This window comes from Falco peregrinus, chromosome 2, assembly GCF_023634155.1.
Source record: "Falco peregrinus isolate bFalPer1 chromosome 2, bFalPer1.pri, whole genome shotgun sequence".
NCBI classification, from domain to species: Eukaryota; Metazoa; Chordata; class Aves; order Falconiformes; family Falconidae; genus Falco; species Falco peregrinus.
In genome coordinates this window covers 96,561,886-96,576,683 of record NC_073722.1, presented here as the reverse complement: position 1 = coordinate 96,576,683, position 14,798 = coordinate 96,561,886, and the positions used below count along the sequence as shown (strand labels likewise).

Sequence of the window (14,798 nt, the reverse complement as noted above, 5' to 3'; positions counted from 1 at the left end):
AGTCTTGTATTCATTTGTCCTTAGTGTGTTGTTATTGGCCTGCAGTCAACAGGAGAAGCAAGAACATTAGAAGCCTTGGAGGAAGGTGGTGGTGAACTGAATGACTTTGTTTCTACAGCAAAGTAAGATTGAAGTTTGTTAAAACTGTCTTTTACAAAACTAGCCTTAATCCAGCTTAGTGTGTGTAGTAATTTGTCCTTTCACGTGTAAAACATGCATCAGTGCACAGACGCTGGGTATCCTTTAGTACAGGCAGCTTAAGAACATCCGTACATAAAACCTGATGGTATTATTGCTCAAGTGAACCATGGGTTAGTTCCTAGCTCTGCCAGCCTTCTGAAATGATGTTCTCAGGTGTGAACAGCTGGTACTGTTCTACTCAAACTGGGAGGAGGGGAGGACTTGCAAAGTGTATGCTGCATTTAAACCAAAGCCAGTTTAAGCTGTGACTTCCCTCTTTCACCAGCTGAGCCAGACCTGATGATCTCAGTCCTGAGACCACCTTGTTGAGGAACTTTATCTGTCACTTAAACTCTGAGCAGTAAGATCGCAGTAGCCATACCACTTGATGCCAAAACCAGATTTAAGTTACAAGTTACAGTGCTGTAAAGTAAATGTCTCCTACTTTTAAAAGAAGGTGACAAATACAGTACATCCATGGTATGGCATATATGGTAAATGGGTGATAATTACAGAGTGCTTGTGTAATAGTGTTCACAGGGAATAATTTTTCAGAGAATTCAAGCAAGCTGTTAAAATGTTATAGGTTTCTACTTTAAATAAATGCAAATTTGACTGAAGAACCCTTTTTTCTTAAACAGAGGAGTATTCCAGTCTCTTATTGAAAAGCACTTTCCAGCTCCTGACAGGAAGAAGCTGTTTAGCTTGTTGGGAATTGACTTGACTGCTCAAAGTAATAACAATTCACCCAGAGACAGCCCTTGCAAGGAGAACAAAATAAAGAAACGGAAAGGTAATGCTGAAGTTCTTAGACTGATGCCATAGTGAAAATGGGGCAGTTCTAGAGCTGCCCAAGAGTGAACTCTGGAAAAAATACAGGAGTGTAAATATCAGTACAGGCATTCATGAAAGAGCATGTATTGCAAGCCTCTAAGACTTTTGTTAGAAATTTCCGTTAGCGGACTAAAACTGCTACTGAAGCAATATAACCTGTAAATTCTGGTTACTGCTTCACTCAGACTTGAGTTGATCTGGTATGGGACTGTATCCCAAAATGCCTTGCACGTGTCAGACCACTTCCTGATGCAGTCACGCTGATAACCACTTTTTCTTGAGGCTCAGTAAAGACAAGACTAATACCACCCCACTTCCCAAACTGGTTGTATTCTTACTGAAAGGTAGGTGATCATAAAACAAACAAAAACCACCAATCAAAAACCAAACTTGGGAGAGATGTCTTGGCACTTAGATTCTTTAAAACACTGCTATTTTTAGTAGTTGAGTATTTTTCTAGTTTGTATGCAGTGGTGGTAAAACAAACCTCAAAAGTAGAGTACAATGTCTAAACTAACTTTTTTTTTTCTTCTGGGGTGATGGGGGTAATGGAATCAGGTGAAGAAATAAGCAGAGAAGCCAAAAAAGCTCGCAAAACAGGCGGCCTTGCAGGTAGCAGCTCTGATGAGAGTGAAAGTGAGTCTGATGCTTCAGACAATGAAGAAAGTGACAATGAGAGCTCCAGATTTTTGAGTTCTGGAGATGATGATGACTTCAACCCATTCAGAGATGAATCCAGTGAAGATGACGAAGATGGTAAGACAGTTTGTTTCATTGAGCCAGTAGCTGTACGTGCAGATAGTAAGTATAAAGTCTTTCCTAACTACTTCAATGAGTCAAAAATAAGTGTGTTCGATAAGCATGTAGTTTAATTCTAATGAGACTGGAATTAGTACTGGAGTGTTGGTTTGCATCTTTAAGTAGATTTTACACACTGGAGGTCAGACTTTCGTAAGTCACCTTTTGTAACAAGAATGTAGTTTTTTCAAAGGAAAGGATGGCTTTTTGGTAAATGCTTCCATCTTTTTGAAAATAACTTTATTTAACTTTAGATCCCTGGTTAATTAGAAAAGAGCATAAAAAAAATAAAGACAAGAAAAAGAAGAAAAGCATAGACCCAGATTCTATTCAAAGTGCCTTACTAGCTTCTGGTCTTGGATCAAAACGACCTAGCTGTTTTACTTCCACTGTTGGTACCACCACTTCTAGTACCAACATGTCAGGTAAGAATACATTTCTTTGATGGATTCACTTACTTAGCAGTTCGGCAGTGAAATTCTAAATCTGAAAGAGTCTCTTAAATTTCAGCAAACAGTAACACAAACAGCAGCTTTGTAACAAGTCAGGATGCTGTTGAAAGGGCCCAACAAATGAAAAAGGAACTGCTTGATAAACTGGAAAAGCTGGCTGAAGATCTTCCACCTAATACACTGGATGAGCTTATAGATGAACTCGGTGGTCCGGAAAATGTTGCAGAGGTAGGGCTGGTGTTCACATTTTTTTAAAAAAAAAAATGTATTTTCTACTGCAGCCATACATTATCTGGCTGCAGTAAATCAGTGTTGTCATTCTTCAGGGTTGCATGTGACTTATGTATCTATTAAAGAGAACGTGTTTATCAGTTTTAGACAGTAATCTCACTGGGATAAGAGTATATGTTGCTTTGCTGAATGCCTTGTGAGTTAAAGGGAAACTCGAAGATTGTATTAGAACACAGAGTGCTTTGAATGGGTAAATAGGTTATTTCTGAGACTGGTAGTTTCTTGTTGGGTAAATCATGCTAGTTTGTTTTGCTTTATCGTGGTGTGTCTCTAGCTGTAGTCAATTTGAAGCGGGTGTATATAAAACAGAAAGCAGCTTTAGTTCATCTTCCTAGGCAATGAAGATTAAGAACCTGTATAATAAAACTGCATTAGTGAAAAGCCTGATGAATTATTACCTCTTTATCTCAATAACTTTAGAAACATGTCTTTACTCTTATCAAGCAGAAAGATCATTATGATTTAAAAGACCCTGTTGAAATCAGTGGCAATCTCAGCTGTCAGTTTTGATTATTTTCTTAGTACTCCTGGTAAATCCCTTACGGACAGGAGCATAGTACTGTGTCATATCTACATAGATAGGCTTTGTTATGCTTTTGATTCCATGAGATACCTCTAAATAACTGTGCCACACCACATAGCAGGTAATGGCACCAACCAAAAAACAATCCAGGTTCTCTAATGTGGTTTTAGACTTGAAGTAAATTACTGATTCTATTTTAAGGTTGGTGTATGAATAAACAGTACCGTTGCTTGCAGGTTTTGGTCATGTAATAATTTTGGCATTGCTATAACGAGCTTGCCTGCCCTTTTGTTTTTGCAGATGACTGGCCGCAAAGGGCGAGTTGTAAGCAATGACGATGGCAGCATATCTTACGAGTCGAGGTCCGAGCTTGATGTGCCCGTTGAAATTCTGAACATCACAGAGAAGCAGAGGTTCATGGATGGAGATAAGGTAATCCTTAAAGAGATACTATGGCATCTGGCAGTATTTTATAAATTGTAACACTTTAAGTTATCGAAGCTGTGGCTCTACCATTATACTACAGGGACTCCTCAGGTACTGTAAGTACTAGTTAGCATATTCTATTCGCTATTGTTACGTTTTTCAAACCAGTGCATTCAGTAGTCCTGTCCAATATGTGGCTGCATTGTGCTTTAAAGGTCAGGCTGTAGTTTGGGCGGCCATGGAGGCTTGTGCTTAAGAGGTATATACACATGCCAAATGGAAAGCTGGCACCTTCCAGCTGCTCTGGTGAAGCAGTGTATGTTTAAAAGGCAGAGAAACACCCCCCATCTCTGTGATTCCTTTATCTGGATTACTGTGTACCTCTGCTTCCTAGAGGAAATAAGGAAATTGAGAAATGGGGACTGGCTTGGTCTGAAAAAACATTGAGGGGGCTGCAGGGAAAAGGTGGTGGTGGCCTACCTTGACAGGGATCGAGAAGTAATGCTGGGAAGGGTGATCGCTTTTGGCTATTGCACTCTGAAATCAAGTACTGGCTGGAATAGTGGTAGAACTGAAGCTGACAAAAAGAGGAAGGGAAAAACCCCACAACTTTCCTGTGGCTCATTTGGGACATGCTACCACAAGAGGGCAAATCAAGTAATGGTAGCTGTTGGGTGGAACTTCTATGGTCTGTTATTACACTTGAGAATAAATACTCACGTTCCTGTAGGTGACTGCACAGTCCAAACATTTACATTCTTCCAAGGCAAACGCATTCATGTACCAGAACGGCCATATCCTCTTCCTTATACAGTATTAGCAGCAACTTTTTTCTTCTCTGCGGTGCTTGCTATCAGAGCAGGGCTCCCTGTGTCCCTCCCCTTCCTGAAACGCAGGCCAGCATCAGAGAAACCCACCCTTCGGAATGGCAAGACTGCAATGTACTGCCTGTCTTCTGACAGCAACACCTTTCTGTGGAAATGAAGTAAAGCGAAAACCACTCCTGTCACTCAAAAATTCATGAGCATTTCTAACTCTGATAGAGAACCATACTTTTTCTCCCCTCCCCTCCTCCTTGCAATAGGAAAACTAAGTAACAGTGAAACCATTTCAGATCCACGTTAGTAGTACTTGTAAAAATACATTTTATTTTCGAAACTGAAAACTGAAGCTTGATCTTGGATGTATTGCTAACAACTCCTTTCTTAATCAAAGAACATTGCCATCATCTCGGAGGCTGCCAGCTCTGGGATATCATTGCAAGCAGATCGTAGAGCTAAGAACCAGAGACGGAGAGTTCACATGACTCTGGAGTTGCCGTGGAGCGCGGATAGAGCAATACAGCAGTTCGGTAAATAACTATTTTTTGTATCCTTCCCCTAGCAAACTAGTAATACTAACTGAATCTGCTTCTAATTCATGGCAAATAACATTGATCCTTCCAGTCGTCTTTACCCATGAATAGAATCAGCTTGATCTATAGTCATAATTTTGCTAGGTTTCTTTCAAAACTTTCAAGCTCACACTGCAGCTTAGGGTTTTTTTTTCATGTATCATCTTTATGAAAGTTGCCACAACTCTAGAGCATTTGTGTACTACCTTCCAGTGGTTGTAGTACAGCAGAAACTTAATTTTCAGCAGGATTTAATTTCTAGCCTTTTTCTTTACTAGTCGAATTCATATTTTATTAGAAATGTTCAAGGAAGTGGAATTTGACATATGTGCTTCTATTTAATTATCCAGGAAGAACTCATAGATCCAACCAAGTGACTGCCCCAGAGTATGTGTTCCTAATTTCTGAATTGGCCGGAGAGCAAAGATTTGCATCTATAGTTGCAAAAAGACTGGAGAGCTTGGTAAGATTGTTTCGAGAAGTCTGATCCTTTATTTGAGAAAATACAACTTAGTTTTCTTTTCTTAAAATTTGATTTAATTACAAAGGTGTGTCTTAACAGGGAGCCCTCACCCATGGTGACAGACGGGCTACAGAAACTCGAGACCTCAGCAGATTCAATTTTGACAACAAGGTGATGGTTCTATTTCTGTTTGAAAACTCATGCTCTGACACTTATGCCACAAATGACTTGTTGAGGAAGGATTTCTTCCATCTTCTGTGAAGTGTTTTACTTCTGCCTTACTTACTGATAAGGAGGCCTCTTTCTGAGACAGCCAGGAAACATTCTTAATTCTGGTGGCAAAGCTGCATGGAACACGAATACATGTGTAAATTACATTTCTGCATTTGCTAACAATCCAGGTCTTGAGTGACAACTGAAAGATAAATTTGGCAATTCTAATTAGGAGTTAAGACTGGGCTGTTTATATAGTGTAGTTTATAATTGAACAGCTAATAAACAGTTCCCTTCACTACTGCAGAGAAAAACATTTTATTGTGAATTACAAATATTTGTTAGACCACGTGTGCTTGAGGCTGAGGCACAAACACTGGATCGCATTGTCAGAGCAACTTTATTTTTCTTATGCAGTATGGCAGAAATGCTTTAGAGATTGTTATGAAATCCATTGTGAACTTAGACTCCCCAATGGTCTCGCCACCTCCCGATTTTCCTGGAGACTTCTTCAAAGGTAAGTGTAATTTGCTGGATGGAATAGCTACCTTTGGGTCGTTTTCCAGTATGCAGAAAATAAAAATAATTTTAGAGCTAGAAAACACTGTTACTATTTCAGCTGATCAGCTGGCCCAGACAGGCTCTCACTGGATGTTAGTCCTCTGCATGTTGCTTGAATGTTGAAGTTCACGTGTGAAACAAGATATGTGAACTCTCTCAGTATAAGGCACGTTCTGTATCTGCTTGGCCAAAGCATTACATACAGTTCTATGTCTTAATTTTCTTGTTACCTCTTGCAATATCTTGGTTTTCCTGTGAGCTTATATATAGTGCCACTAGTAGTTTTCCCTGCTTGTGCTTCCTGGAAGGACAGAAGGCAAAGTTCCACCTTGATTATTGAGGTACTAGGTAGCAGTTTGTATTTGAGGGGTGTCAGAAGTTTTGGAATTGGATCCTGAACAGTGATTGCTAAACAAGCTGTTACTTCATTGGTTTATTTTTAGCTGGCAAAGCAGCCATGATTTAACTTTCTTTTTCCTAGATGTTCGTCAGGGATTGATTGGCGTAGGCTTGATAAATGTAGAAGACAGATCTGGAATACTAACGCTTGATAAAGGTATTTATGTGTTTAATGTGTCTTTAGAATGTCACTAGAGATATCATATGTCACGATGGTGGCTTTCTAGCAATAGAACTGAAGTTGTAACTATCTAAAAAGTTACTTTAAGAATTCCAGAATGTTTTCCTCTTTTCTGAAAGAGTGGATTTAAGTAGTCTTCTTGAGACTGAACACTGATTGAGAGCTTGTCATCAGTCTTTGTTGACCTAATATGTGTATTTCTTAATCTTTTTTTTTTTAAGATTATAACAACATAGGGAAATTTCTGAATAGAATTCTTGGCATGGAAGTACATCAGCAGAATGCTTTATTCCAGTACTTTTCTGACACGTTAAATGCAGTTATTCAAAATGCTAAAAAGAATGGAAGATACGATATGGGCATCTTGGGTGAGTAAATCAGCTTCTCTGTACTCTTGTATTTCAGTAGGAACAGAGAAACAGAATAACTTTGTCCTTTCCTTTCCAGATTTGGGCTCTGGGGATGAGAAAGTAAGGAAGGCAGACGTTAAGAAGTTTCTAACTCCTGGATATTCTACCTCTGGACACGTAGAACTATACACAGTAAGTTGATTCTGTATCTTTTTGTATGAACAAATAAAACTTGCTTGCCAGTAGGTTTCTAAAACACGGCAATTGGCTAAACATGTGCTAAGTGAGGGGAGGTTCCAGGCCTTTTACTGGACAATGCTTGATTCCATGGGTCTTTAGTTCCTGTGTCTGTAACCGTTTTAAAGCCTGTTCCCGTTCACATACCCCTGCCTGGCTGTCTTCTAGATCAGTGTGGAGAGAGGAATGTCTTGGGACGAAGCAACTAAGATCTGGGCGGAACAGACAGGTCCAGATGATGGATTTTATTTATCACTACAGGTAAGGTTCTTCTGTCTCTTGCATTATGTCCAGACCAGCTTTATGTGAGCTAACCAAACACACTGTCTCCTGAAAAATTTACTGTTTAAATTAATTACTGCTTAGTTCTTGCAGAATGTTTTCAGTCTTGCATTAAAATTCATGTTAAGCTTGTTTCCACCACTTAAATATGAAGCACTCCTTTTTAGCTGCTCGGGATATTTTCAGATAGGAATGTGAGCCCGAATTAATAGCTCTTGTTTACACTTGCATCAAGAAACCAGATGTTTTGCTGTAAGGAAAGTTGTGAGGTTCATGTGGATTAGTGGTGCTGTCTTCTAAAGGTGTCCTTATTGTTACTGGTTGTCTTGACACGCAATCACGTGTGCTGTTACTCCGTAAAGAACACAGTATGGAATCACTTCAGGTAGGTACTGTTGGCATGTTTAAACTTAAGAAGTTTTTGTTGTTGGATTTTTTTCCAGATAAGAAATAACAAGAAAACCGCTATTCTAGTAAAAGAAGTGAATCCTAAAAAGAAGCTTTTTTTAGTATACAGACCAAATACTGGGAAACAACTCAAACTAGAAACATGTGCAGACCTGAAAAAGAAATATAAGAAGGTAACCATTAAAACTATGCTACTTTTAAACTTAGAAAAATTTGAAGATAAATACTTAATTTTTCTGATATTTATGTATAATTTTGGCAAGTCAAAAACTAGGCTTATCTTTCCAGAGCAGAGCCTGTATTTGGGTCTTTAAGTAGGTCTACATGGTTTCTGCATTCCTATAGCCAAAGCTTTCTGAATATAAATAATCTGTGGTGTGGTAATATAAAATTAATTTTTTCAGGATCCAGCAAGGAAAGTTGTGCTTCTATGTGAGGTGTACAGCCATGCTCTTAAATAAGCAGCTGTGTACAGTGTATTCTAAGCAAAGATGCTGAAGCTTCAGCTGTTTGCTGATGACATTTTAAGTACTGTAATGGCTTGTTTAGAGGCTGGAAAGATCTTACCACTTTTTTTAAACAGTTTTGAGGTGTTGAATTTGTGAGAACTTGAGAGTCTGAGATCAGGTTGATTATTGGAAAAACTCTCAGATCCTGCTATGCTCAAGCATTTTTGCTCATCCTTTGAGATGACATTTCCATTGAATAGCCTGAAATTGTAATAATGTGGGGTAATGTACCTCTCATCACCATCCTAACGTTGGTGCTCCCCCTTTTCGCCTAGTACTGATGACTAAATTGCTTTTGTTCTCTGTAAGCCTTGATGTGTGTTCCTTCATTATTATTCCCACTTTGAATGACTCTTCCAGGTACCTTCTGAAGATGCTCTGCCACACTGGTTAGAGCAGTACAATTCTTCTGCGGATACTTGCACCCATGCTTACTGGTTAGTAGTTGTGTGCACGTAGATGTTTTAACTTAAACTGTTCACCTGGACTGTTTTATCAGTACTTCTCTTCTTTTACTCATGTGAGAGCTTGTACTTTTGGTTAAGAAAAAATGTCCTGTCAAATGACCCAACCTTTGAGTGGAAACATGAAGCTTTGTGGTTGCCCTTAATGTCCTAATATTTTAGAGTAATGCTAATGCATAAGTTGTACTCTGGTGGAAGTATAATGACCCAGGAGTAGTTTGTGCTTGTCTTGATCTGATCTATTATTGTGGTAGGACAGTTGAAATGTTATTGGGGGGGAAAAATATATTTATACTTCATGTAGAGATGAGGTGAATGTTGAAGAGCTGTTCTTTTGTGTCTGAGCTCAGCAGCTGATGTCTTAACTGCTGAGGAACAGCATAACTGGTAGAAGTTTCAGATTAATATTGGAGCTTCTGAAATACAATGAGCAGACACCAGTGTCATGTAACATCATCCACTTCAGGCGATCTAAATGAGCAGTATCTTTGACTTAAAGCTCTGTACAGTTTGAAGATGAGTCTTAAATAGGCCAGTGCTTCTCCAAGCTTTACCACTAGTGGCATGCTGTAGATAAAGTATCCTTCTCTTACTGTGTACTCACAGCCCTTGCTCAGCTCTGGGTACATGTGAAATAACTTCACATCTCATTTCAAATTGAATTGGGTAGTTTGTGTTTGCAGAACTCTTTGAAAAGCTCTTTTTTTTTTTTTTTTTTTCCTCTCTACTCTAGGAGAGGCAATTGTAAGAAGGCAGGCTTGGGGTTAGTTTGTGAAGTGGGACTCCGCTGTCGAACTTACTACGTCTTGTGTGGTTCAGTATTGAGCGTCTGGACAAAAGTAGAAGGCGTTCTAGCCTCTGTGAGTGGTACAAATGTGAAAATGCAAATAGTTCGTCTAAGAACAGAAGATGGGCAGAGGATCGTAGGTAAGTGCCTTGTCTGCTCCTTTGTTTCCATCTTTGAGTAGAAGGTAGTTGTAACTTAAGAGTCGCTCTGTGTTAAGAGTCACATAGGAGGCTTTATAAAAAGATGCTTGCAAGAGAAAAGTCTCGTCAGTGTGTATGTTTGGGAGCGTCAGCCGTAAAACTGTTGAAAATCTGTATCTGTAGTACAGACACCAGGTTTAGCCAGGGTAAAGGAGGAAGATGGGCTTTGGAACACTGACTCTACCAGTTCTTTTGGTTTGCTAGTAAGAAAAATGTCTTATTTGGCCTGTTCCAGCCAAGCTACCTTTTGAAACCATAAGGGCTCTCCTTTTCCCACTTCTGGCAAAGAATAGTAAGCCCTTGAAATGGTTCCTTTCATGGGTTTTGAGCTACTGAAAGTCAGGTGTAATCAGTAGTTTAGAATGACTTCAAGGTGGTCATGTCATTTTGTGCCACACAACCTCTTGGTGAATCCCTGGCAGCAGGTACCTCAGAGACTGAAATCCACATCTGTTTTTTAAATGTGGACATCCTGTAGATGAGTGGTACCGTAACAGCTCCTACTCTACTATAGTTTTCTAAGATGTTGAAACCAGGGTTTTCACATTTAAACTTTTCATGGTGGTGCATCTTCTGTGAGGCTAGAAAAGCAAGAATAGCTGACTTCTAGATTTAGGTGGCAGCAGGTAATGTAGGCATAAAATTTGGTTTTGGGGCAGAATGGCAACTTCTTTCTACTGCTTCATGACCTGCAGGATCTAGTGACTTCTGAAGATAAAGCTCTTACTGAGCAGCAGAACTTGTAGCTGCACTTGACTAGACTTGATGTTGGAAACGGTCACCATTGACTGCTGCATAAATTAAATGGTGGTATCGTCAGCCTGAGGTGTTAATGAACCCATTGCCTGCGCACTTATGAGACAATTGATCTGTTGCTGTTTTCAGGTTTGATCATTCCTGCAAATTGTGTATCGCCCCTTGTAAACCTCCTGTCGACGTCAGACCAGTCTCAACAGCTTGCAGTACAGCAGCAGCAGATATGGCAGCAGCATCACCCGCAAAGCATCACCAATTTCAACAATGCATAAGAGGACAAACTACAGGTGTTGACTTTGGTGTTTGAGGAAAAAGGCTGTAAAAGCATATCACTTGCATAAAAATCAGGGACAGATTCCAAAGAAATATAACTTTTTCAGTTCAGTTGTGTGCTCTCAAATCCTTTGGGAATAAAGAGATCTTAAAAAGGTTGGTAGAACTGAAAGCCAGCAGTTGTTTATGGTGGTGCATCTGTCTTTCCTTATGCTCTCTGTAGTGCTTCCTGTTTGCTTTTACTTTTGGCCTTTTAAGCTACAAACCACAATTTGTTTGAAAATGCTTGAAAATCCCCAAGCAGGCTTTATTTTTATCTTGTCATACAGTGCTCAGGGTTTAACGCAGTGCATCAATGCCATTGCTGTGGGAGATATCCTTGAATGCATGTATTGAGTATATATATAGAAAATATATATTGGGTTTTTCTCTTCGATTTATGAGTTTATAAAAGCATGAAACCTAGAGGTTGCACATCATGCATTCAGGTTCCTTCCCAGTTTCTGTTTGACAGTGCATGTCTTTGGAAACGGGCATGGACAGGATAAACACACCAGACAGGAATTCAGAGAGAAACACAATCTTAGTTGTACAGCATTGGTTATTGCATTTTTATAGTGTTTATACCCAGGTGTTGCATTTTTTCTGGTTCTCTCCTGGGGGTTATATATTTGAGTCTACAACATGTTCTTTTTGTGATAAACATCTTAAATTAAAATTAGTTCATTTTTAATGTATTAATGGTATTCCTAATGTGTACTGCAAAGATGGCTGGATGCCTATTTTCCTTAAATTGAAGCATTTCCTTAATCCGAGGTGGTTATGGAAACTTAAGTGCAAATTCACTTCCATCTCGCATACAATCTTATATTTTTTACTTCATTAACGTAATTTAATTTGTCACTTGTAAGATGAAACCTTACTTGAGCTGTAAATTAGAGAATGGGAAACACTTGAGGGTTCCACTGTATGTGCTGTTTCTGTTACCCAGTAACTTGAATACTGTTTAATATGTTGTAAGACATTGTAGAGTTTATCTGGAGCTGTTTAAAAGAAATTGTAATGTACAAATGTGAATAGTCACTTATCTATAATATGGGTAAGTTTTGTTTTGCCTATAATAGTAGATGTTTATAAGAAAGTGAAGGACAATGTTTGTCATTTCTTGCTTGCACAGGTTGCACTATTGAAAAATTGAGATTGTATAAACCTGTCCAAAAAACCTACAAGATCATGATCTTGTAGATGTCAAATAAAAGTTATTGTACTAACAAGAAGTGGAGTCTTGTTTAGGCAATCACCATATTTAAAAAAAAAACACTAACAAGTCTGTACAATTGGAATTTGACAGGACTTGGCATGTTCCAGTCTGCTTTAACCAGGCTTCTGTCTTGCAGCCCAAATAATTTCAGTTGAACTCATTAATGAGGCAAGAAGTAAACTGTGTAAACCTGTAAGGGTCACCTGGCAGAGCAGCAATCCTTGTAGCGTAGGGCACTTCTGTAACCAGACTGAAGTGTTGTAAAGAGCGTTTCCAGAAGTAACAGGGCCAGAAGGTCCACAGCTTCAGGCTGAAGGGAGTTTCTTTATGGGAATTACTTTGCTTGAGGTGCCCTTAACACTGCCTGCGCAGGCACCTGCGGGCGGTAACAGCACCTGCTTCCCTCTGCTCCCTGTCTGGCCGGGGCGAGGGGACGTGTCCCCTGCACGTGCTTGTGACTAACTGGAAACACGGATCTAGGCTAAACCAGCACACGCTCTACCACCATGGCACCCGCTACGTCTCTGCAAAGCGCTTGTGATGCAGGTGGTAGGTGTTGCAGAGCTTTGTAACCTGCTGGCAGTCAGGGGAGGCTGGCCTGAGTGCTTGGCGCACCTGTAGGGGCTTGGGAAAGCTGTAGACCACAGGCAGGGTGTGGGGGAGGATGTTGATGTGTTTTGTACCCACCATTGGATGTATTTGGCATCCATTCCAGGAAAAGTAATGGGATTGAGAGGCATGTTGACATACTACTGCAGCAGGTAATGAACCAAACAACTAGTGCCAGCAAGCAGTGTGTGGACTTTGCTGCCTTTTTGTTTTAATTCTTACTGTTTGGTGTAGAAACTTCTACCATCTGAGATGGTAACAATATTTTAGATACTAATCCTCAGTAAGATGGTTCTGGAAGTGGTAAGTTCACAAGTAGTAATACTTTTTTTTTTTTAAACAATTCATTATTTAAATAACACGCTTAAGTTCCTAAGTGCGCTTCTCAGCCTGTTGTGTGAATTTTGGTGGTTGGGGTGAGCAAATCCTGAATTGGGTATTTGCTGTATTGGTAACCAAACTGCTATTTTGGGGAGCTCACACCCTCTTAAATTTCCCATGGACTTTTGTCCCCTGAAGGGAAAAAACCTGATGGTACTCAAAAAGATCCATAAGAACTGTTCCCGTTCCAGAAATCAGTTTCCCTCCTTGCTGTCCTTTGCCTGCTCTCTGCTACCTGCCACCATCGATGCCTTGGCTTTGTCATTCAGTTAATAACACATCTGCATCCACAGCTCTGCAGTGTTATAACACCTTAAAGGTTTAACATCAAAAAAAATAAGCCTTCCAGCTACAGAAACAATTTCTGTTTTGAAAATTCCTGCTTGGCGGTTGGGGTGTGGTTTTTGGGTAGTAGTTTGTTCCTTGCATGAGCTGCTGATAAAGCTTGGGGAAGGAAAGGCGGATAAATAGCACAGGGGATGGGATAAGGAGCAGCCATACAGTGTCCTCTTGCAGCGCTGCCCCTAAGACAAACATCCTCAGGAAGGAAAAAGGAGAGAGTGATGGGCATGGTGTAAATTACCTGGCTCTGCAGGAGCAGTCTCTGTGTTTTTCCTGCTTGTGGGGCATTGACCTGCTTCGTACAAACTGCCATCTGAAATGGATGTAAACTATATGAAGGGTAGATGTCTGCTAACAGGCAAAGCTACCTGTAAAATGGCAGTAATTTCTGTATTGCCTGAGTTTTGGAAGCATGCTGTAGGAGGGGAAGATACATATTTAAGTTGACTTGGGAACTGAATGTATAAAGTTTGGGTTTTTTTTTAAACTGTCCCTTGACAGCAATTAAATTTTGACTCATTAACTAGTTTCGTACTTAAGATAGGTCTGATGCAGTAAATGCAATTATAACCCACTAAAAGCTCCCTCTGTACAGCAAGTTTTCAGTTTTTTTCCCCGATCACTGGATGGTCCATTGGGAATGCCCCTCCTGTGGGGAACCAAGTCCTTACAGATACTAGTTGTCTAGTCAGTGTGTAGTATTTTCTTTGTAAATGAAGAAAGCTCTGCAACCTGTAAACATTTGTCAAGTGAATTATCAAGGGTTTTTTGTATTTTTCTTTCATGTTTGGAATAAGCTTCACTCAGATCCCATCATGTTCTGTACATATATAGAAAGAGTATGTATGTATATAGAGATGTTAAAGCTACTGAATTATTGAATGTAAATAACTCTTTGTTTTCCTTTGTGGGTTTTTTTTTTCTTCATGACCTTCCCAAGATGTATTCCTATTTTCTCAACCTGCCAAACCGGCAGTTTGTGTGTACTTTGAAATATATATAGCATATATAAAACTTCCAAGGGATGCGTGCATACATTGTAGACGTTATGTGTTGTCATCATTTTTTTTCAAAGCTATCAATTGTCTGTCTGCCATGATCCTTTTGATGCTATGTGGTTTTATTCTGTATTTTTAGTGTATAACGCATTTTCTTGAGAGAATTGGGTTCCCAGTGTCTTTCGGTGGCTGGTACTATGCACTTCCTAGTGCCTGTATCAGAAACA

General features: G+C 39.6%; 1 protein-coding gene across 1 annotated transcript in view; it reads left to right on the top strand.

Annotated features, from left to right (window-relative positions):
- The window catches only part of SBNO1 (strawberry notch homolog 1), a 35,228-nt gene extending 20,752 nt beyond the window's left edge, over positions 1-14,476 (top strand). Inside the window, exons 15-32 of the mRNA XM_055796078.1 lie at positions 25-122; positions 822-973; positions 1,573-1,770; positions 2,067-2,237; positions 2,323-2,492; positions 3,379-3,510; positions 4,720-4,855; positions 5,248-5,360; positions 5,460-5,531; positions 5,991-6,090; positions 6,616-6,690; positions 6,936-7,082; positions 7,162-7,256; positions 7,470-7,562; positions 8,027-8,164; positions 8,861-8,937; positions 9,698-9,891; positions 10,837-14,476. Of these exons, the coding sequence (XP_055652053.1) occupies positions 25-122; positions 822-973; positions 1,573-1,770; positions 2,067-2,237; positions 2,323-2,492; positions 3,379-3,510; positions 4,720-4,855; positions 5,248-5,360; positions 5,460-5,531; positions 5,991-6,090; positions 6,616-6,690; positions 6,936-7,082; positions 7,162-7,256; positions 7,470-7,562; positions 8,027-8,164; positions 8,861-8,937; positions 9,698-9,891; positions 10,837-10,979 (2,304 nt within the window). The 3' untranslated portion in view covers positions 10,980-14,476. The remainder of the gene's footprint in view (positions 1-24; positions 123-821; positions 974-1,572; positions 1,771-2,066; positions 2,238-2,322; positions 2,493-3,378; positions 3,511-4,719; positions 4,856-5,247; positions 5,361-5,459; positions 5,532-5,990; positions 6,091-6,615; positions 6,691-6,935; positions 7,083-7,161; positions 7,257-7,469; positions 7,563-8,026; positions 8,165-8,860; positions 8,938-9,697; positions 9,892-10,836) is intronic.
- The last annotated feature ends 322 nt before the right edge of the window (positions 14,477-14,798 follow it).